Below are 21816 nucleotides of genomic sequence, written 5' to 3' on the forward strand. Positions count from 1 at the left end.
GGCTCCTGCCTGGTTATCATGGCCCCGTCTTTTGCCAACTTCACCTACGAGGCCCCAGAGACAGGGATGTCTCAGATTGCAATACTTGGGCCTAAAGATAGAGACCTGAGTGATTCTGATTCCCTGGACCTTCAGCTTGTGTTTTTAAGTGAACATCATATCAAGAGTATGGAGATTGGTTATGTTTGTGTTCAGCATTTGGAGACGAATAATGTCAGTTAAATAACCCATGAAGCTAGCATCGGTGTTTCATTTTTAATTTGAAATGATAGATCTCACAGTGATCTTTTCTGGACTGCTTTTGAGTAGAAAGAAGAAGCGTGAACTCATGAAGAATTCTGGATGCTGCATTTGAATTATCCAATAGGTTCTACCATGTTTAGTGGGAGCTTGATTATATCTTTCTCTGTCATCTGTACTCTGAGGCTGTGTTGAGAAAGAAGCATAAAGTTCTTGGGCTTTTCCACCCAGAGAACAGCTCTTCCCTCTCTGGCAGTGATCAAAGTCATTATATCTCCCAAAATTTTTCCTGGAATTTGGAAAAGCTGTTGGATCTTGCTTTTCCTATGTGAAAGTGGCTGCACTTACTTCGCCTTGTTTTCTCTCCCTCTTTCAGTCCCAGCAGAAGTGCATCGTGATCTTCGCCCTGGTGTGCTGCTTTGCCATTCTAGTTGCGTTGATATTTTCCGCCGTGGACATCATGGGAGAGGATGAGGATGGACTCTCAGAAAAAAATTGCCAAAATAAATGTCGGTAAGAGGTAACAAACAAAAATTCTCTTTTAGGGGGTGGGCAAGAGATCCAAAGAGGGCTCTGGACGGTGGAGAGAAAACTGTCATAACTATATGTCGTCATCCAGCTGCCCCCGGGCTTAAGCTGAGGCATGACTCTGTGTCCCCAGGTGTGTTTGCTATTAGCCCAAGGGGATGCAAATGAGTGCTGATTGAATTCCCTGTACAGCTTGGTCATATTTTATACAGAGGGGTAGTCAACAAAATGAAATTTTGTAGCAATCTGTGCATCTGGAGGCCACTGTACGTGAGATTTGGGTTTGGTCCAGGATGAGCCTGGCAAAAATGAGTGTCCCGGTGGACAAAGAGCACCGTGCTGGTTGTTGTATCAAATGGAAGCTGAAAGAAGCACATCTCAGGAAAAATTCCAACTTAAAGTTAGGGATTAAAGAAGTAGGCAAGTCTGTGAGAAGACATAGGCCTCCTCATTCTGTCTCAATTTAGCACACAGTTTTTAATCTAGAAATGCTGACAGCTTTACCATTATATTTATGAATTATGTTGCTTCAGTTCCATTAAATGACATTTCCCTGGGGCCATTCCTGACTGGCAGAGCCATCACAGCATGGTGTCAACCCCATAAATCTCCTTATCAAATTCTTCCCTGAGCTGCTACTTTTTGGGGGCGGGGAGGATAGGAGGAAAATGTAGAAAAATACCAAGAGAAAGCAGGTAGACAAGACATCTATTTTTACATATGCATTGCTGCAAAGCTGAAGTAGGGCCACAAAATTACAGCAGTAATTATGAATTAGAGCTTATAATGAATTTAAATTGTAATTGTTTTTCCTGTGGAAAGCATTAGGCTAAGAGCCTCTCTTTTCCAGCTTAAAATCAGCAACCTGGTCGTGTGTCTATGAGCTTTCCCCTGGATATTTTGTCTCAGGCTGGGCACAGTGGCTCGCACCTGTAATCCTGGCACTTTGGGAGGCCAAGGTGGGAGGATGGGTTGAGGCCAGGAGTTCAAGATGAGCCTGAGCAAGGGTGAGACTCTATCTCTACAAAAAATAGAAAAATTAGTCAGACTTGGTGGCCCATACCTGTAGTCCCAGCTACTCGGGAGGCTGAGGCAGTAGGATCTCTCAAGCCCAGGAATTTGAGGCTGCAATGAGCTATGATGACACCACTGCACTGTAGCCTGGGCAACAGAGGGAGACCCTGTCTCAAACAAAACAGAACAAAACAAAACACCAACCTCAATTGTTAGGTCCAGAAATAAGATCTTTTGACCTCAGTGAACAACTGTGACCTGTTTCTTTGTCTCTTTGTACTGGATTTCTGTGCATTTTCCAATGTGCTTTTAATTGTTGATTCAGCCCCTATAACTTTAAACCTCTGTGTCACTTGACGACCTGAGGGAGTGAACGGCAAGTTTTCTAGCTTTGCTAGGAAACTACATCTCCATGGGCTCTGGGGAATCACTGACCAGGTGGGGAAAGCTTCAACTGCCAGCTCAGGGTGCACACATCCTGTGACCTGGCTAGCTGTGATTCAGTAGTGGTTATCATTGCACCCCAGTCTTGTAACATGCTGTGAAGTTTCCTACACGTCATGTCCTCGGGGACCAGCAGAGACGTTGGAGCCAACCTCCGGGTGCGGTTTGTGTGCAGAACACCTGCTCTCGCACGGAGCTTTCACCCTTTCAGGTGAGAGGCTGTGTGTGTAGCTGCACCTGTCTCACCAGCCGCCCCACCCAGCCCTACTACTGGGGTGATCGATCCTCTACCAGTCGTTTCTCGTTCCTACTTGCCCACTTATCAGCGACACTCTTTGGCCCCCACCAGAAGAGGGACTTTTGTTACCTTAAATGCACACAGAACCCCTCAGCATCCTGCTCCTCCCCCGCCCCAGGCCCAATTCTCATGACAATGGGAGGATGAATTTTTGCAAAAATATCATTAAATAAGCTGAGTAAACATACAATCTTGGGTGGCTTAGCATTGCCATATAATCGTATTGGTGGGCATGTGCCACCCATTTTATCTGGGTCATTATATTCCTGCCCCTCCTCCTCCTGAATCAGCCACCATGGCTGAGCGGCTGCTGGTCTGGTTTGTCTCTTTCCCACAAATCTTCATATCCATTTTCGCTTGATCTGAAGCATGAAGGGAAGGGACCAACTCAGTGTATATCTATATTGATATCCATATCTATATCTATCTAGTTCCCATTATTCCTGAATCCAGGAATTTTCTTTCATCCTAAAATGAGTGGACTTGGGTCTGTACAAAAGGGGACCCATGTAACATCACAGGCTGGCATTATATATTATACCAATGTGTAAGTTACCATGATGGTTCTCCAGTAAGGATTTGCCTGGACTACCAAAATTTGGTCCCAGAAAGTATAGCAAGAGCCAAATTCACCTTGTAATGTGCCACCCCTTCACACACAGACTTTTTATGTTTCCTTTCTAAATATTCAGATTTCTCTGTTAAATAACTGACTTCTCTATATTTGTCACATCCTTTGTTTTCTGAATCTCTCCCTCTGTCCCATCATTTTCTTACTTAAGATAAAAACTCGATCTGCAGACATATCTATATTTGTATTAATAACTCAGCTGCAGCTTCGATGTAGGACATGTATAATTTGATTCATCAATCTATGCCCTTCCTAGAGGAGTGCCTGGGGAGACCTCTTTATGCAGGGACAATGACCTGCGTAGACCTAGTGTTTTGTCACTTTTCCCTTTAGTGCTATGACCTTAGAGCTGTCTTAACAGACTCAACTTGCTCCAATAGACTATAATTATTGTTTTCCCTTTTAATGCCCAAATTGTCACTACTTGACCAGTGGGAGCCACCTTTTGTACTTTTTGACACTATTCTATATATCTCTGAGAGCAGCCTTGATTTCTGGCAACAACAAGCTATTCTAGTGACATCGTAAATTTTCTTGCTTTGGGACGTGGTATTATTTACTCTCCAATGAGCTCTGGTTCCTTTTCATGGAGACTTCTATTAATATTAAAGACCGAAATCTAAGTTCTAAGGGTGTCCTTACATTGTCCCTCAAGGGTATTGGTGATAGACACAATGATACCAGAGGAGAGGTTCTTTAAACTACAATACTTTTATGATTGAATAATACTTCTCCCTCCTTCCCTCTCTTTCTGCCTCCTCCATCTCTCCCTTCATTCTTTCATACTATAGATGTAAGAGCACAGACTGCAGGGCCATATTACCTGGGTTTGAATCTGGCCATACCGCTTAGGAGCTTTGCAATCTTGGTCAAATTTCTTGATTTTACTGTGCCGTATTTTTTTTTCATCTGTATAATGAAGACAATTATTGTGTCTTACTTGAAAGATATCTGTAAGGACTAAATGTGTTAATGCAATAATGTCTGTTGTACAATAAATGTTCAATACATCTTAGCTGTTCTTTTCATTAAGGGACATAAGTTCGTTGCAGGCATTTGCAGTTTCCTTCTGGGTTTCATCTTACTTTGCTCCAAAATGAGGAAGAGCTTATGATCATTTCTCATCGTTTTCTTAAACTATGTATTTTTCCCTTTATCTACATTAACTTTGATCTACTATGCTTTATATTGACAAACACAACCCTGTTTTTAAATTAGAGTGTTGCTCCAAAATTTAGAAGACTTCATTTGGTTTTTGGCTCTTTGATATCTGCGTACTTTTCTGACTAAAGAGAAAGAGAAGCTCTAACCTACACCCCTCACTCCCGTTGGAACACCAAAGAATCTAAAAGCCTAGAGTACCGGATACTACAAATAGATTTCTAATGCACTAAATGAATAATATTGATGAAAGGTAGAATAAAGGCAAAAACTGGCTCTAGAGCCTTTTATTTTACATCATCTCCCATTTGCTCCATTTGAGCCAATAATAAACCTATTTGCTTTGTAATTTTCTTAATGTATTGTTTCTTTTATCAGTGCCAGTATCTATTTCTTCCAGAATTTTCTAGGATCTGAAGAAAGAGAAGAGATAAACACTTGTGTTTAATCCACTCTAGTAAACATCAGTGAGCCATTTGCTTTACTTCTTACTGGCTTCCTCTTGCCTTTCCCCAGTTCTAAATTCCTTCCGCTTTCCTATAACCCTAACCTGACTTCCCCCGAGCCTCTGTTTGGAGACTGCGTTAGTTAAGAAGATGGCATCCTCCAGATATAACCCCTTCGGCTTTCTTCCCAACTGGGAATCGCCAAAGTATCTTCATCCGTCCTTCTTTCTTCCCATGTTTATCTCAGAGGGAGAGATGTCCCAAGCCCTTTCCAAAGCTAACCCCACTGGCTATGTGCCGGATCCCACGGAAATAAGTGAAGACCAACCCCACGAGAAAAGCAAAGGTTATTTATTCTGAGCTTGCTGCAGCAAAGCACTCAACCCCCGTCACTCGGGTTCTGGCTGAGACTCAAGGGCTGGCAGAGGAGTTGGGAACGTTTTATAGTGGAGAAAAATGAACACGACCTGTTTCCTTCTCTCTTGAGCCTCTGCTTTTTTTTTAAAGAAGTCTGCATTCTCCCAGAGACCTGAGATGATGGTCAGCCCTCTTCGATTTGTCACTTCTCTACCCCTTTTCTACAAACACAGGCCATTTCTGTAAGGGCAACTTTGGCTTTTTATCAATGTTCTCAGTATTTCAATGTTTGCATTGTTTTCCTGACTAGATCAAAAACTCCCTGAGAACCAGGAACCCATCGTCTTTCTCTCTTTGTGTCTTGCACAGTGTCTCACACTTGCGGACTGAGTAGCTACTGTTTTTCAGTAGGCAGTAATTTCCATGTAAGCACAAGTATAAATTACAGGAATAATACTGTTTGTTGGGGTAGATACTGTGTACTACTAGATCACTTTATTATTTCTTCATAGTATAATTTGCTTTGGGGCAATAACCGAAGATTATGAGAAAAGATACAAAAGTTTATAGAGTATTTATCTCAAGACTATCACATGGAAATAAGTTACAAAAAGCAATTTGCAGAGGAATTGCTTAAAGTAGAATAATCTCCTACTATATTTTTTATCACTAGCATCGAATAAATAACTTTTAAAAATAATTGAGAATGGAAGATAGCTTAATTTTAAATGAAGAAAAAGAGACATCCCCAAACACGTTGAAATACAGATATTTTTATGCTTCTGAGTCTACTCGTGTGAAACCGCAAGGGCTTACTGACATTTTCATTTCACCGTTGAGTTCAGTAAAATTCAAATTTCCTGAATTAGGAAAGATTTACCCACAAAGTATTGTTTATAGTCCCACAACTAAAAAATCTCAAAGGTTATTTTAAAAATAATGTTTTGTCTGTAGAATTCAATGTTCGTAGGAGGAAATCTGGGAGAGGGTAACACTTCCTGATGGTCTGTGATTGCTACTTCGCGAAGCAGCAGAAGCTAATTATTTCAAAGTTCTGATCTTAATGAAACTTAATATACGATTAATGATGTTGACATTTCCTGTTGCCACGTTTATCCTCCAAAAGATCATTTGAATGTGATATATATTTTTCGAAAAGTTCATCAAGCCCTTACTGGCACAGCTATATCTGATAATCAGGGATTGTGTTGGGGACAGAAGGTACAGACAGCCTGTGTCAGCCACCTTGTCGGGAAGGGTCCTGTGATGATCATTCTCCTTGTAACAGAGGACAGCCCACCCCTTAACCTGATGCAGTGGGAACAGTGACCAAGGGGAGAAAAACAGAAAGAAATCCTAGGCTGATGTGCCCCCAGATATTCTTGTATTTTGTTTCTAGACATCTAATTAGAAACTGTTTCTAATTAGAACTTTCAGTTAAAATAATTGCCATGATCACAAAGACTATATTGAGAAAAACGAGGTTTTTTTTTTTCATTTCAGTATATTACAGGGGTACAAATGTTTAGGTTATATATATTGCCTTTGTCCCATCTGAGTCAGAGCTTCAAGCATGTCCATCCCCCAGACGGTGCACGCTGCGCCCATTAGGTGTGTATATACCCATCCCCTCCTCCGCCTCCCACCTGCCCGACATGCTACACATCCGATCAAGCGTTGATAACTAGAATCTATATAGAACTCAGGAAAATCAGCGAGAAAAAGAAAGTTTTTAAAAGAAAAATTTATTAAAGAATTCATGGGAGCTCAGCTTCCAAAACCGTAGAACCTGGAAATTTAGAACAGCTTGCAGATTTGGAATGCAGTGCTTGAGAATGGGGTCATGTTTCAGAGGAGAAACTTTAGACTGTGAGTCTAAAAGCCATGGCTGCGAGCAATACAGGTTTCCACAGACAAACCGCAGCTGCAAATCTGGAGCTAGTTTTCAGATGTCACTTGCACTTGGTACAGGGGTGTGTCTGGAACATCGCTTAGTTTCAGAAGACCTAGAGTCGGTCTCCTGTCTGCCTTCACAGGGACAGCTGAGGAAGTCATCTAAACGCAGCCTCAGTATTTTCATTTATAAATTGATGGCACTCTTCCTTCCATGCTGTTGTGAGAAGACAATAAGATAATGCATTGGTAGACTATTGCAAACTTCTTTACAAAGGGAGGTATTATATGATTCACTTAATTTTTGAACCACGCTCACCAAAGACTGATATCGTCCAGTGCCAGAAATGTCACTTTTTAAAAATATAAACCACAGCCTCATAAGGCTTACATTTTTACGAAAATAGAAATTGCAGTTTGCCAGAGCCCTAACAAGCCACGGAGAGGGTTTGGAGCCCCGGCCCTCACTGGGCAGCAGAGGTCAAGGTGCAGTGTGTGAGAAATGCCCGAGAGAACTGAGTGTGCATCTCAGCCCGGCTGCCGCCTGTGTGAACTTGGCTGTTTGGCCTGTCTGGGTTCATGTGTAGAAGGATGGTGACCATATTAGTACATATTCTATAGCGTTTTGTAAAAAATAAATGAATTAAAATGTGTAACTTGTTTGACTAAAAGGGAAAAACATACAGGTTCCCTCAAGATTAATCTTTCGTCTTAGATTTACCTCATTTAACTTTGCTTATTTTATCACACTTGTATTTCCAAGTTACTCCATTAGATCCTTGCCTTTTAAAACAAGTGTTTATGCGATTGAAAAACTAATATATGCAGATGACAATAATATAACCAATGCAGTCTTACAATGGAACATGACCCCTTTCCCATTGCAGACCGTGGGTCCCCTAGCCCAGAGGCAAATGCTGTTGACACATTCTTGTATATCCTTCAGAACTATGACCTTATATATGTATATATGGGCATGGATATTTGTATTCTGTGTATCTACATATCTGTAATTTTTTTCTTACAAATGGGAGCATATAGACATGATTTTGTACCATGAACAATTTTTTCCAGACATCTTTACATATTAAGACATATAGATCCATGGTGATTGCATAGCACTCATCGTATGAATGTAATATAATTAATTTCACTAGTCCTTTACTGACCTGTAGGACATTTAGGTACCTTGGGGTTTTTCTTGACACTGTTTTATTGTTATAGTAACAAGCAGTGCTGCCAATGGACATCCTTATATAAACACATTTAGCCATAAGTAGTAGAACATCTTTAAATTCCTAAATATTGAATTTCTAGGCCAAAGCGCAGATGCATTTTAAGTTTGTATAGATAGTACAAATTGTATTACAAAGAGCCTGTGTCATTAAGATGGAAGATTATTTGCTTTCCCCACTATTGCCAACATTGAGTATTATCAAATTATTTGTCTTTGCTAATCTGATAAAAGAAAGACAGTGGTATTTTATTATTTTATTTTTTAATTATGAGTGATACAGAAACTCTCTCCACATGTTTTAAAGAGCCATGTCTTCCTCTTTGTGACTTGCATCTTCGTAACATAGTCAGGACAAGCATGGCTTGATAGAGGATCCAGCAGAACACAACAAAGTATCTGAGACTGATTCAGCGATCATAATAATAATTGTAATATTAATAGCAACAAAATAAATGACATCACACAGAGCAAATCTAATTTATCAGAGAGGTATAATGAGATTTGGGGGCCTTTCTTTTCCATCATATTAGAAATATCCAATTGTAGGAGATATTCATAAGTAATTATTAATGTGTTTACTTCCAGAGAACATTGATCATTTGTGCATCTATAAGATGAACTTTCACTGTGATTTCTTTGCTTCAATAATTGTGACATTCACCATATAAGTTTGGCCTTTCCTGTCCTTTATTATAAATGAAGTACTTAATTCTGAGCACTCTTTTGGAAATATTGCAGGCTGGGATATTTGTCTTTCTAGCTATTATGCACATAAATGCTTTCTTGTCTTTACCATGCAATTCTCAGTGAAGCTATGTCTAGTAACTGAAGTTAAAGTTGGCTGTTGTGTTTTAATTTGATGATGACATTATTTGGTCTCCATGTATATCCTAGTAGTCAATTCTTACTACCAGAAGGATCTAGAACTAGATCTCCAGGTGGAGTGTACTGTGGCCCCTGACAAATGACCAGTTTTGGCTATTATTTGGTGTTATTGCAGCTGTCATTTATTGTGTATCTATAATATGCCAGTTACCATATACGGGACCTAACATTTTCTCAAGGTTCTTACAATAAGGCAAATGTTGTTATCCTTATTTTACAGATAAAATGATAGGTGGAAAATTATTAAATAACCTACCCACTTAGTAAGAGATCAAGCTGGGTTTCATTGGAGAAGAAAAAACTTTTTCCTCTACCCTCTTCGTTTCAGTGGCTGAAGCCTCAAAAATTGAACTGACAGAAGACAGACGAACAGGAGAAAAAGGGTTTTTGTCATTTGCACATGGGTGGGGCTCACAGAATTAAACAAAAACCCCAGAGAGGTATCAGACCCAGAGACTTAAATATCAATTTCAAAAAAGGACAATAAATTTTTGGAGAAGTGACAAGACAAAGACAAAGGGTTTTGAACTTCTAGGGGCAGTAAATTGTGGGGAGGTTAATATATGGGGGAAACTGATAAAAGATAAATATTATTTAGTAAAGTTTATTTCTATAGGCCCATCTCAGCACCAACTTTCTTTATTGTTCATGACCATAAAATTCCCCAGGGAGAAGGAGTCGTGGCAGTCCTCATCTCTCAGAAGTTTCTGCTCACGGGCAGATAAGGGGAGTTCCAAGAAGGTTTCTTTCTGCATCTGTTGATTCTCAATGGCCGTCAGCTCAAAATAGTCCATATGCCAGAATGGCCTATTTGGGGTGGGACATTCTGATTCCTTTCAGTTCAAATCCAGGTGTGGCTGACTCTCCTTATTTTTATGCCGGGAGGGGCCAAGTCAGGGCTGCCCACCAAAGGGGAGGAAGTAATGCCATGCATGACATTTGTTACGTTGTCCCCTCTGCAGTCTGCGTGAGCCCGTGTCACTGTGTTTCCTCTAGTGTCTGCCTTGCAACCCCGTCTGCCTCGATGCTCTGCCTCTGCTTTTGCCAGCACATGAGCGTCTTCCATCACTCTCCTTCAGCTGTTGGCGCACATCCATCTTCGTTTCCCAAGCCTGCTGGGTGGGAAGGAAGTGTACAGTAGGCTTAGATTAAGGTTTTCTCATTTTAGACCAAGTATCTCATGTCTCAGAAATGAGCCTCAGAAAGACATGTGGATTCCAAATCCCTACAAGCCCTCGCAAATCTTGCCCACATGATACTGTGTCCCAGTCCATAGCTGGACTTCCCTCTGGATTTCCCCACCTTGAAACTCTCCCCTCAGCAGCCCCTGGTCCGCTCCTGGCCCCGTCCTCCCGGGAGCCCACGGTTCTGGGGTCTCAGCGGGCTTCCTGCTTCCCCCAGGACCCGCCAGTCACAGGCGTCACCCGGAGGACAGAGACCTTTTCAGTGAATGTATCGCTGACTGTTGACACTTTTCCATTGATTTCGCAACTCAAACAAAAGAAAAACAGATTCTGTTTCTGAACTTTGCAAAACTTTAAGATATACATCCTTGTACTGCATTTATTTTTTATCCCAAATTCATCTGAAGCTTGAATCAGATGATTGTTTTTCTGCATGAGGTAGAGGTCGGCTTTCTTAGAGACCCTGAGGGAGCCTTTGCGTAGTTATGCACAGAATTCTGCGCATGTGAGATTCAGGTCCCCCGCCTGGCTGGACAGCTCCATCTCCTGATGTCCCTTCCATTAGCAACTTCCACCCTATGCTGTAGTGAGTCCACATGTCTTCCTAGGCCCCAGAAGTGCCAGGCTCTCCCAGGGCTGAGCCTTTGTGTCACTCGCTTTCTCTGCAGGGCACAACCTTCCCTCTGGTCTCTGTCTCTTGGGTTTTACCTGAGTCAGCCCTGCAGGAGGCCCGCTCTGCTCACCTTGACCACTGTAAGGTCGCTGTCCTGGGTGCTACTACGCTGCCCAGAGCTGACCCCTGTTCCAATGCTTGTTATCTACTGGTGAAAACCAAGTATTTTTCCAGTAATTTAACCAGCCTCCACAGGAAGCTTATTTCACAAAATTAGTTTATCTTGAAGTCGTTGAGAATTCCCATTAGACATGTGGACTATAAACACTTCAGACTTTAACTCGGTCCATAATACTGAGCTGAGCTACTTTATGTAAGGGCGTCTTGTGAGTTTGCTTGTCTTTCTTTGCATAGTGTTGTTACAAAGCAAGGGAGGCGTAGCTAAGAGAGGGACTTTACCCACCCCCCTAGTTTTAACATATCAGGAATATTGGGCACGGGGCATTCTAGAGCTGCATTAACATCAAATGTCATATATCTCTCAAAATATTCATAGACAAATAAGTATTGAGTTTGGACTTTGGTCTGAGATTAATGAAGGTTGAATCAAAGGGTATGTTAAACAATCTAAGACACACGCTATTTATGTGTGACTTGGCCTAGCCTGGAAATGTGATATTAAAGGTTAATTATGTTGCTTTGTATCTACTGCATCTCTTTCCAGGTTCGGGCGTTAATAATTATGCTGTCAGAGGCCTCAATTTTTATTCTCTCTTGGGAGTCAGGGAATATTAAAGAACCCTTCCAGAGGGTACTCTTTTTTTGGGGTGGGGGGAGGTATTTCCATGACAGATGAGTTAGGACAAGCCTTCTCAAGTGTGTGCTTTATTATCCTTTTCCTGAGTGAGCCTTTCTTCCCTGTGACAACTTTGGTAAAGAAGGGAGCAGTGACATCTGTCCTTTGTTTACATTATTATCAAGTTTTCCATTCTGTGTTTAATCCCCGGATGCCATGAAGGGCAAGATCTTTTGCTGATGTCTTGGGGTGTACGTTTGGTTAGACCAGTAATGCAAACACTTGAGAAACCACATCTTAATTCCTGCCTGCAAACTATCTTCTCTTCTGGGCTGTAAGCTTGTTGGGGCTGGGAACTCTGTCTTATTAACATTTGCGTTTCTGGCAGCTGGCACAGTGCCAGCGCATGTCACCTGCTCAAGTGCTGATGACAGTAGGAATGAAGAAATGTAATGCAGAGGTGACGTATCTGGCCCAGTAGTGCCTCAGCCAGAGCGGGAACCCAAATGAATGTTACACTGGGATAACGGAAGAAAAAGAAAAACGAAGTGGTATGGGGTAGAGCAAAGAGAACTAGACCAGGGAAAGAAAAGCTTTCAAATCTCCACGTAACCCGCTGAGTAAACTTGGAAAACTCACTTAATTTCTCCCTGTTTATATTTCCCATCTACAAAATGAGGAGATTATCTAAGATGACCTCCAAAATCCCTTCTTCCTCTAAAAGTTATATTAAGTCCACGAAATGCCGAAAGATTGAGATGGGTGAATAGGTGATGATATTTCATTAACATGTATGAAAAATGCTCAGATATATCCACAGAATGTTTAAGCTTTTAGGATTATCCGTCAAAGTTCAATGGACTGATGCATATTTTTTCAATCTGCCAATATTTAATAAGGGTCTACTTTGCATAAAGGCTGTTCTAAAGCTAGAGATGCAAAGAGGAATGACCATCAGTGTTGACCACAAAAAATATGCGAGATCGGTGGGTTAACAAACAGCTGCACTGCAGCATAAAAATGCCACAGTGAGGGATGTCCTTAGTGTTAGAGAGTCACAGGAAGGAGCCACTGCCTCGCTGTTGGGGGGATGACAGAGCAGGTGACCGGATTTAAATAATTCCAGGCTCTCCAAGTAAGGGCGACAGCACGTACAAAGACTTGACAATATGAAAAGGCTCGACTTTGTCACAGAATGCAAAGGAGGGAGAGAAAAGAGATGACATAGATAAGACTGTGACCATCATGTGAAGGTTGTTCACATCAGGCTTAAAAATTTGGACTTTATTTTGACACTGATTGGGAGCCATTAAATATTAATAGTTCACAAGAATATGGACATGATTCTATTTGCATTTCAGGGAAAAAATGTTAATAATAATATAGCTGATGAATTTTTTCTCAAAGCATATTCCTAGATGCCTGTTTGAGCATCCCCCGAGGTGCTTGTTAAAATGCACATGCCTGGGTTTCAATCTAATTCAGTAGAATCAGAATTTCTGTGGGTTTGGCTCAGAAATCTGCATTAAAAAAAAACAACAACAACTCTATTACAACTTATGCAGCTTAAAGTGTGGGAACCACGGGGCAAGTGAGTGGAGAGTTAGTGGCAGGAAACTCTGGAGAACACAGATTTTTGAAGTCAGGTAAACGTTGAATCTTAGTGCTGTTCCTTAGCAGCTGTTTCATCGTAGCCAAGTTATTCAGTGTCTCTGAGGCTGAGTTTTCCCTTCTATAAATGGGTTTAAAAGTACCTGCCCCATGGATTGCAGTCAGGATTAATTAAGATAATATATATAAAGCACCTAATATTGTATTACCAGATTTAGGGGCACAATGGAATTACCTGGAGAACTTATTTAAACTGTGTACTCCCCAAGATTCTAGGATAGGGTATAGAGGACTTGAGAAACTCCCCAGATGATCTGGAACCAAACCAGTAGGAATTACACAAAAGGTTAGCTCCCCTTCTCCTAAGACGGTGGCAGTGAAGGTACAAAAAAAGAGGATAAATTTAAGAGATTTCTGAAAGAGAGAATATTCAATTGCCTAAGTGATTTTTAAGGCTTTAATTCAGATGGCTGGTTGTATCAAACCATGGCTGGAGGAAGCATTCTGTGTGGAACATGGTGGTGTCCGTGGATCCTCTGGGTGGAGATGTCTAGAAGCCAGTGCTGAACGTGGACAAGGGCTTAGAATAAAGCCTGATGTGGTGACAAAGAGGGAGCTGTCACAGTGGTAGGTGAAAAAGGCATACTCTCCCAGGCAGGAGAGGGAGGATAAAAAGAGGCCCCATGACTCACCTCCATGTCGACACCAAATTTTAAAGTTTTTCAGGAAAAAAAAAAAAAAAATCCAGCAAAGGAAATTGAAAAGACATGGGAGTAAGAAGAGAACCAGGAGAGGGTTTTACTTTAAATACACTAAAAAGAGACTGTCAAATGCCACAGTAAAATCAGCTGAGACTGGACTTGCTTTAAAGCAGAAATCCTGTCTTACCCATGGTGGGTACTGTGGCCATGGTAGGTGGTTGGATGGTAGATTGATTCTGGAGAAACGTTGCTATGTTTGGCTTTATATTCTCACCTGAGATGCCCAATAAAGCTTCAGAGGCAGAAAGCGGTTGTTTACTACTCTTTGAGTATTAAATACTTCCAAGTATCTCTTGTTTTAAAGAACTATTTTATCCAGAGTTGACATCACTGATAATCTAGAAAAGGTTGTGTGCTTGGGAGAGTCATACAGTTTTTAGTACAGAAACCAACACCTGCTCCTAATGGTTTCCTTTCCAGTTAGCTGTTAATGATTGACTACCCAGCTACATCTTTATCCTTTGATAGAGTTTTTAATATGAGGAAAGGTATTATTCTCTGGAGTAAGAACATTTGGGGATGAAGGAATTCACATTGCAAAAGTTAAAATTCAAGTGCACCGAACTTCACGCAGAGGCTATGACAATTACACAGCTTGTTAAAACTCAGCACTTTGTATTTTGAGGGTGATCTTTTTTGCCTCCTAGTAGATTTGAAATGTGTAGCTTTGTTGTAACATTTTCAAGGAGTCAGCATGTTTGCGATTTCCTGTCCTGAGTTTTATTATTCCGAATTAGCTCCGTTTAAAGCTGTTAAATACCGAGGGACTGTGCAGCACATTGCTCTGTTCTAGGGCTAATACAAGGAATTACAATTCCCTGTATTTCAGGTTTAGAATGATAGATATCAAAGAACTCTAGCTCATATTGTCAAAAGATTATCCTATTTACTCACTTATTTACTCAAAAAATACTTGTATCAAATGAGCTATATGCAGTCTTTTTTTAAAAAAAAAAACTTGTATAAAAGATGGAAAGGGCTAATCACCAAAAGAGAATATAAGCAAATGTCAAGATTCTTTTTCCAACAGTGTAAAAGTTTCAAGCAGAGAATAGGATGTATATTTTAGTTTTTGGTTTTTTTTTCCCTCAAGCCAGAAGAAGGGATGGGTTAGGATCTAACATTTATCTAACATGAGTGTGTAGGTTGCAAGTCCCTTGCCGCCCTAAAATTCACTGAAAAATCACTGATATGAGGCAAGTTGATTAACAGGAGGAAAAAGACACAAAGGTATTTAACGTGGATACACGGGAAGGCTCAGGATGAAGATTCAACTCCCCAACCGAGTTTAGAAGCTCATATGCGTTTCTGATAAAATGGGTTATGGCAGGGGGGGGAACGAGGAATTCTGTTGAGGGGCAATAAAGGCTTAGTAGGGAGGATGAATGATGCGGAACAAAGGTTAACTGGTAAATAGTTCTCTTTGGAATTTAAATGAGTCTGAGATGCTGGACGTGATCTTAAAGAGTCTGTCCAGGTGTGGTCACACTCCTCCTGGTCTTACAGGGAGAGAAAGAAAAGAACAGATATTCTTCTAGATGGGTCTGGACCTCAGGCAGATAAAGAAACTTCCTTGATTTGGGGAGAGTCGATGGTGGGGTTTGGGGGAGGTAGGAGAGACCCTGAGGCTTCTTCTGTCCATCAAGTATGTCAAAATGCCATATGCTGAGGTGAAATATTTCTAATTTCCTTCAAGTGCATGTCAGGAACTTTCAGTAAACAATCTCTTTCCACACTTTGATTAGTAATTTCAGAAGAGCTGCTCGTAAGTTCTGAGAGCCGCAGGGAGGCCGGGAGCTGCAAGCCTGTGGGGGTGTGTTCCGCCCACTGATCTCTGGGTCACTGTGGTGACTCTAGGTCACAAAAGCCTCAGAGTCCGGGCTTGAGGAAATGTATCAGCCCGAGCAAGGGATGGAATTTATAGAGGACCAAAGCCTGTGCTTACTAGTATGAAAGGATTCAAATTCAGAGTTTTCTCATTTTTGTTTTTTTTTTAAATACCATCCGGCAGGCCATCCCATAGACCCCTGCTTTATAATTGCTGTATAAAGAGAGTTAATTCTGAACATCTGTTACTGAAAGCTCAGTACTTGTCCCTGAGGTTGAATCAATGAAAATGAAGAATGAGAACAAGTGGTTTGAGGAAAAAGGAAAAAGAAGTTTATTAATTTGCCAGCAAATGAAGAGGGTGGTAGACTGGCATCTCCAAGACCACCATCCCTTTAAGCAGAAAAACAGGGGGTGGGGGTTTCAGCAGGTGGGTTCTGGTCTAGGTGACCATGTGACCAGTGTCCCATGTCACAGCTTCGGGCTGTTGTTGCTTACCTGTAATCAGTGGCTATGGACTTGGGTTATTGAGGCCTTATCTGCAGTGACAATGATCTTGTGACCCTTGTCCGGACAATTCTGTTGAGCCATCTCCTGTAGTTTAGGATAACAGGAAACAAACAGCAAAGAACATTTTTTGTTTCTTTGCACTGGCCCGGGGAAGGACTGCAGGTTTTAATTCCCAGAAAGGGAGGGGCTTCAGAGACAAGTCGTGAAAGGTTTCGTTGCCCTTTTTCAGACCTTTTCCTCCATTACACATAGAGCAGGTTGGAAAATAATAAACTGGAGTTTGTGCTTATTTTTATGGATGACTTAGGAGCACTTCCTAGAGGTGTAACTTTATGCTCAATAAACATTTCATCAGCACTGAGCACGTTCTCCACAAATTCGCTTGCTTTGTTTTTAGCAAAAAGCAATTTGAATCGCTTTTGCTCAGCATGCAAATTCGTTTCTTAATAGAAATTCAATACTGCCTTTGATCATTCTAATGAAAGCATCTTGCTTTTTACTCACTTGATTTGACGTTATCCAGATTTATTTCCCATAGCTTGGATTTGGACTGAGAGCTCTTCACTGATGCTCATTTGCCTAAAGGTAGAGGTACGGGCTGCCTCTTTAAATTGCTTTGTTGTAAAGTGGGGGGTGAAACCGAAGTTGGTCATGTTTCCCTCTCTCTCTGTCAAAATTTTTTATTTTCCATTTTATGCATCTGGTGAAGATAAAGATTTTAATGTTTGACTGCAAAGATCTGACTCTGCAGGGATGTACTTACTCCCTTTGTAGAAAATATAATGATTTCAGTGTCCTGCCTTCAGCAAACTACATTTGTCAACTTTACTTCTTGTTTCATCGAAGTCATCTGTGGCTTTTCTGCCTGCACTTTGCCTACCATAATCAACTTCTTCTGACCCTCCGGGAAACCTCTGATCTTATGTGCAGAGTCCATTGAAACATTTCAGTGCAAAAAGAGGGGAAATCTTGTAAAAATGTAAATTTTTTTTTCTGCTGCTACACTGGGAGCGAAAATAAAACGTTTAAATGCGCTTCCTGCCAAGTAAGGATTTTGGAGATTACAGGCCTGCATGCAAAATTCTGAATGGGGACAGCAGTTCCAGCACACCTAAGGAATTTGGGAAAGGCTGTAGGCTCTGTCAACAAAAGGGACCAGAGCGATCTGTTGTGTTCTCTTTTTTATCAAAATAATTCCGGATAAATATTAGGGTTGCGTGTAACTCTTCAAGGCAGTGACAGCCCTTTCCTGACATCCTGGCCAGCTCTGCCCAGCTGCCCCCACTGCTGTCTTCACGTTAGTTAACCCTAACGCTTCCGGTTTCACCAGGAGGCCTGTGTACAGGTGTGTATTAAAAATGTCCACAAGTTTACCCCTAACTGACCCACTCATACTAACAAAAAAACAAAAACCTACAATGAAATGCCATAAATAAATGAAATGCTAAATCTTTTTGTATTTACCTTTTTAACAAACATATCCATACATATCAGTGTGTGTGTATAGATACACACAATCATTACATATATACTTATGTAGATGTATTTATATGTATCAGTGTATATTTATAGTGATTCTACGTAATCATTACAAATAATCAGTCTGAAGATCAGCTGAACTTCCTTCAGAAAGACTATTTTTATCCTGGGATTATGTTCTTTTTTGGGGGGTGAGGGATTTTAAAATGATGGTATATTGATGACGCTATAATTGAAATTGTGGGATTTTTTTCCCCTTGGCAAAATAAAAATGGGCAATTCAATGTTATCCCAAGGTATTTTTTTTTTATAATTTTACTGGTCCGTGAAATATAAAAACAGCAACAACAATAAGGAAAACAACTGTGGGGACTCCAAGTTAGGGCTGGAAACTCCCAGGTTGCAGGAGGGTTTCTCTGGAGCCCCCTGGCCCCACCTCAGGTCATAGTCTGAGCCCCTCAGGGACAACAGGTGACTCAAGAAGACAGAGTCAGTCACCTCCACCCCTTTTCCAGGACGTCCGACTCTACGTGTGATTTCATAATTAAATCTCTCCTTCCTCTATGCTAAAAAACATTACTTTTCTTTATCCTTTTCTTCCCTTTTCTTGGTGCCCAATTCCTCCTGTTCTAATTAAAACCAACATTCCCACAATTTAAAAAAAATTGCAGACTTCTTTTTCCTTGACTAGTGCACGTCGCACTTCCCTGTGGCAGGGATCCTACAAATCCCACAACCCCTCTTGGGGTTCACGATGTACAGAATAGTTCCGTGTAAACCAGACTGCAAAGTAATAAAGCGCTTTGCCTGACACAGAGGAGGGCGGCTGATGGCGGCTCTCTCTGTCTGCCCCTCGGCACACTTGTTTGGGAACTGGCCCAGGGTTGTCCGGGGCCTGGCAGTGCCTGCTGGCAGCATTTGGCAGGTGTGACAGCAGAGGAGTCTGCAAAACAACAAAGCTGACCTTCCCTCCTCCAGGAGGAACACGGACGGGGAGGACTCCGGGGAGCAGCCTCGTAGGAGAATGTGCTCTCTGTAGAGCCCCTGCCCTGGTCCTCTTTGTCACCTGGGCAAATGAGGGTTTCAAACCCAGCCTGTCTGAGCTACCCTTTCCTCTTCACTCACACTCTCCTTCGCAGCCCCAGGGCACATTGTTTTGTCCTACATAGTGACACTGTTGCTCCCTTTCTTGTTTTTCTTCGGAGGCAAACCACTTTTCAAGACTATTCCAAAGTCCCCATTCCAAAGCTACCTCCCCTTTCAGGCTGCAGATAAATGCACCAGTATAAGCAAAGCCTTTTTGTGCCTTCCCGACCAGGTGCCCAGGACTGTGTTCCCACAAGCAACAGGATTGAGAGTATTGAGAGACAAGAGGAAAGGGACTTGCCACTGACCCCCATTGAAGGGGATGACACCGTGGTCGGGTTGTCAGGCTCTTAACTCTTCTTTCTCTCCACGGAACATTCCTTTGGCATTTTTCTCAGAAATCGCATGATTTTCCTGGAATAGAGAATAGAGTTTATTTTGAACATGAACCTGGAACAGAGTCAAGATTTTTTTTTTTTTGAAATGAGATTCTTAGCTATGGACCTATTTCTTTTCCTAACTACTTTCTGACCTAGTTCATAATATTATCACCAGAAGCAGAACTAACACAGAACATGCTTCTTGCTTCAAGAGATTGAAAAAGTAATAGGCTATGAAGGCTTTAAAAGGAAATAACAGTTCATTCTGAGACGAGACAACTGGCTTTGATTGGAACTTCTCTTTGTAATTGCTACAATCAGAGAAGTAGGAAGGAGGATGGACTTGTATTTTTCTGGAGAAAAAGTATTTGACAAATTCTTGAATATTTCCTAATTATAGATTCTTTTGTAAAAATAAAGGTTTTATGTTAAATAATTAATAATTTAACACATTGACTGCCACACTAGAAAAAAAATTTTTTTTTCTTTGGGGCCATGGTGGTTTTATTAAGAAAACAGAATAAAAACTTTGAAAACAAAATGATCCTTTCTAATTTAATGAAAAATTTATTATTTTTTATTGTTTTCCATGCGTGAGTTATATGCAGTTTGAAAAATAGTTCATGTGGCTCCCAAGGTAAAAGAGACGCATGAGTTACATATGCTTCACGAGGCCCTGGGCTAAAACTGTGAGTTAAATACAACTCACATGGCAGTTAATGTATTAAAGTTGCCTCAATGTTAATTAGCAGTAGCGTTTCTAACTAGAGATAAATGCGAAGCATAAAGCAAGAAAAACTAACGTTGAAGAGGAGTTTCAGAGACATCTGTGTAACCTTCCTCCCAGTGCAGGAGACCTAGGTGTACCCCAGGCTTGGCTGAAAGGCAAGAATGTCCCTCCAGTGACAAAGCACACGGTTTCCTGAAGGACCCAGCTCCACTGTTGGACGCCTGTGTTATAAAGTATATTAAAGACAAAATGGCATCTTTGGAATTTGCTACTAAAAAAAGTAGGCACTGATTTTAAGTGTGCTGTGTGCTTAAAATGCAGTAAATCATTTAATGCTCAAATGCTAATGGTAGCTGGTATATATGACATGATTGCTCTGTGCCAGGCACTGTGCTAAACACTTTACACCCACTATGGCATTCACTCCTTACATAAACTCTGTGGAATACGATTCTTTCCCCTTTTTACACGCAAGGAACAGGCCTAGAGGAGTTAAATAACGTACCCTGGTGGAAAGTGAATGAAACAGGATTCAAGCCTAGGCCCGTGTGACTTCAGGGCCCAAGCTCTTAGCCACTGGTTGTAGTTTTCAGTTCATCCCTATTAGGTACATGCTGAATCCCTACAGCCAAAGAAGCACTGAGGCTCTCTTACCTCAGTAATTTCCCCAAGGTAAGTGAAATCTTAGAGCAGACCCCTCTGACTCCAAAGCCTGCACTTTGTGCTGCAGTAACTCAACCTGAAAGCGGCAGAGAACATCAGAAGGTTAAATGATCCTGCAATAAATTATCAAGGCAGCCACAATGGAGGACACAAGAATCCCAGTTTCCAATGGAACCATATTATTGTTCAATAATAGAAACACTGAATCCTAGAGCTTCCAGGGTGTCGAGGGCTCTCCCCAGACTAGATAATTGAATAAGCCTGAAAAGAAGTACGTTTTTTATCTGGGCGAACAGTATCAGGGTCTCCTGGGAACTGGTTAGAAATAAAAAATTGTCAGGCCCCACCCCAGACCTCCTGAATCAGGCACTGGGTGGGGGAGTGCAGCAATCTTTCTTTGATTAAGGATTCTAGATGTTTGAACTCCTCTTAGCCATTATACTGCAGTGGATGTACTGCTTTAAAATGCTTGAGGATTTTTCCTCCTATTTCTTATAAGAGAAGCATAGCTGTAAAACCACAACCAATTATCTCCAAGTCTGAAGATGCAAAACGCCATGAACACCGAAAAAAAATAAATAAAATAAATCATTTGTGGTGCCAAAATCTTACTAAACTAACAATTGGCTACTCAGGGTCTTATTTATCCTGCATAGTGTGAATATTCATGTTTCACAGTAAAAATATTAATGTGTTTATAGAGTCTGCTGAGGGTTTTTTGTTTCTAGTATATGCAGTATAAACATGCATGGCCCTAAAAGTCTCACATAAAGGATTGTGCATCAGTTCAGTAAATAAAGATCACTGGGCTGCGATTCTAAAAGTCGGAGTTCAAGCCAGACCCAAGTCTCCCACGTAAAGCAATGAGCTCTCTCTTTGCCTTAATGCTTTTCCTTAATCCTATTATTTCATCTGCAAATTACTCTTCACTTTATACAAGATGCTGTCCACCTGCCTCTCCTTGTCTTGGCGCAAAGAATCTGCGTGTTCTGACCTCATTTATTCATACAAATTGAAAAAAGGAACGTTCCCCCCATAAGAC

The 21816-nt window shown here is 41.1% G+C and overlaps 1 protein-coding gene across 2 annotated transcripts in view; it reads left to right on the forward strand.

Annotated features, from left to right (window-relative positions):
* The window catches only part of PLD5 (phospholipase D family member 5), a 193802-nt gene that overhangs the window by 70633 nt on the left and 101353 nt on the right, over positions 1-21816 (forward strand). For both annotated transcript variants that reach the window (XM_045536958.1, XM_045536959.1), the window contains exon 2: positions 617-753. In XM_045536958.1, coding sequence (XP_045392914.1) covers positions 617-753 — 137 coding nt within the window. The remainder of the gene's footprint in view (positions 1-616; positions 754-21816) is intronic.

Source organism: Lemur catta, chromosome 25, assembly GCF_020740605.2.
Source record: "Lemur catta isolate mLemCat1 chromosome 25, mLemCat1.pri, whole genome shotgun sequence".
Lineage (NCBI taxonomy): Eukaryota > Metazoa > Chordata > Mammalia > Primates > Lemuridae > Lemur > Lemur catta.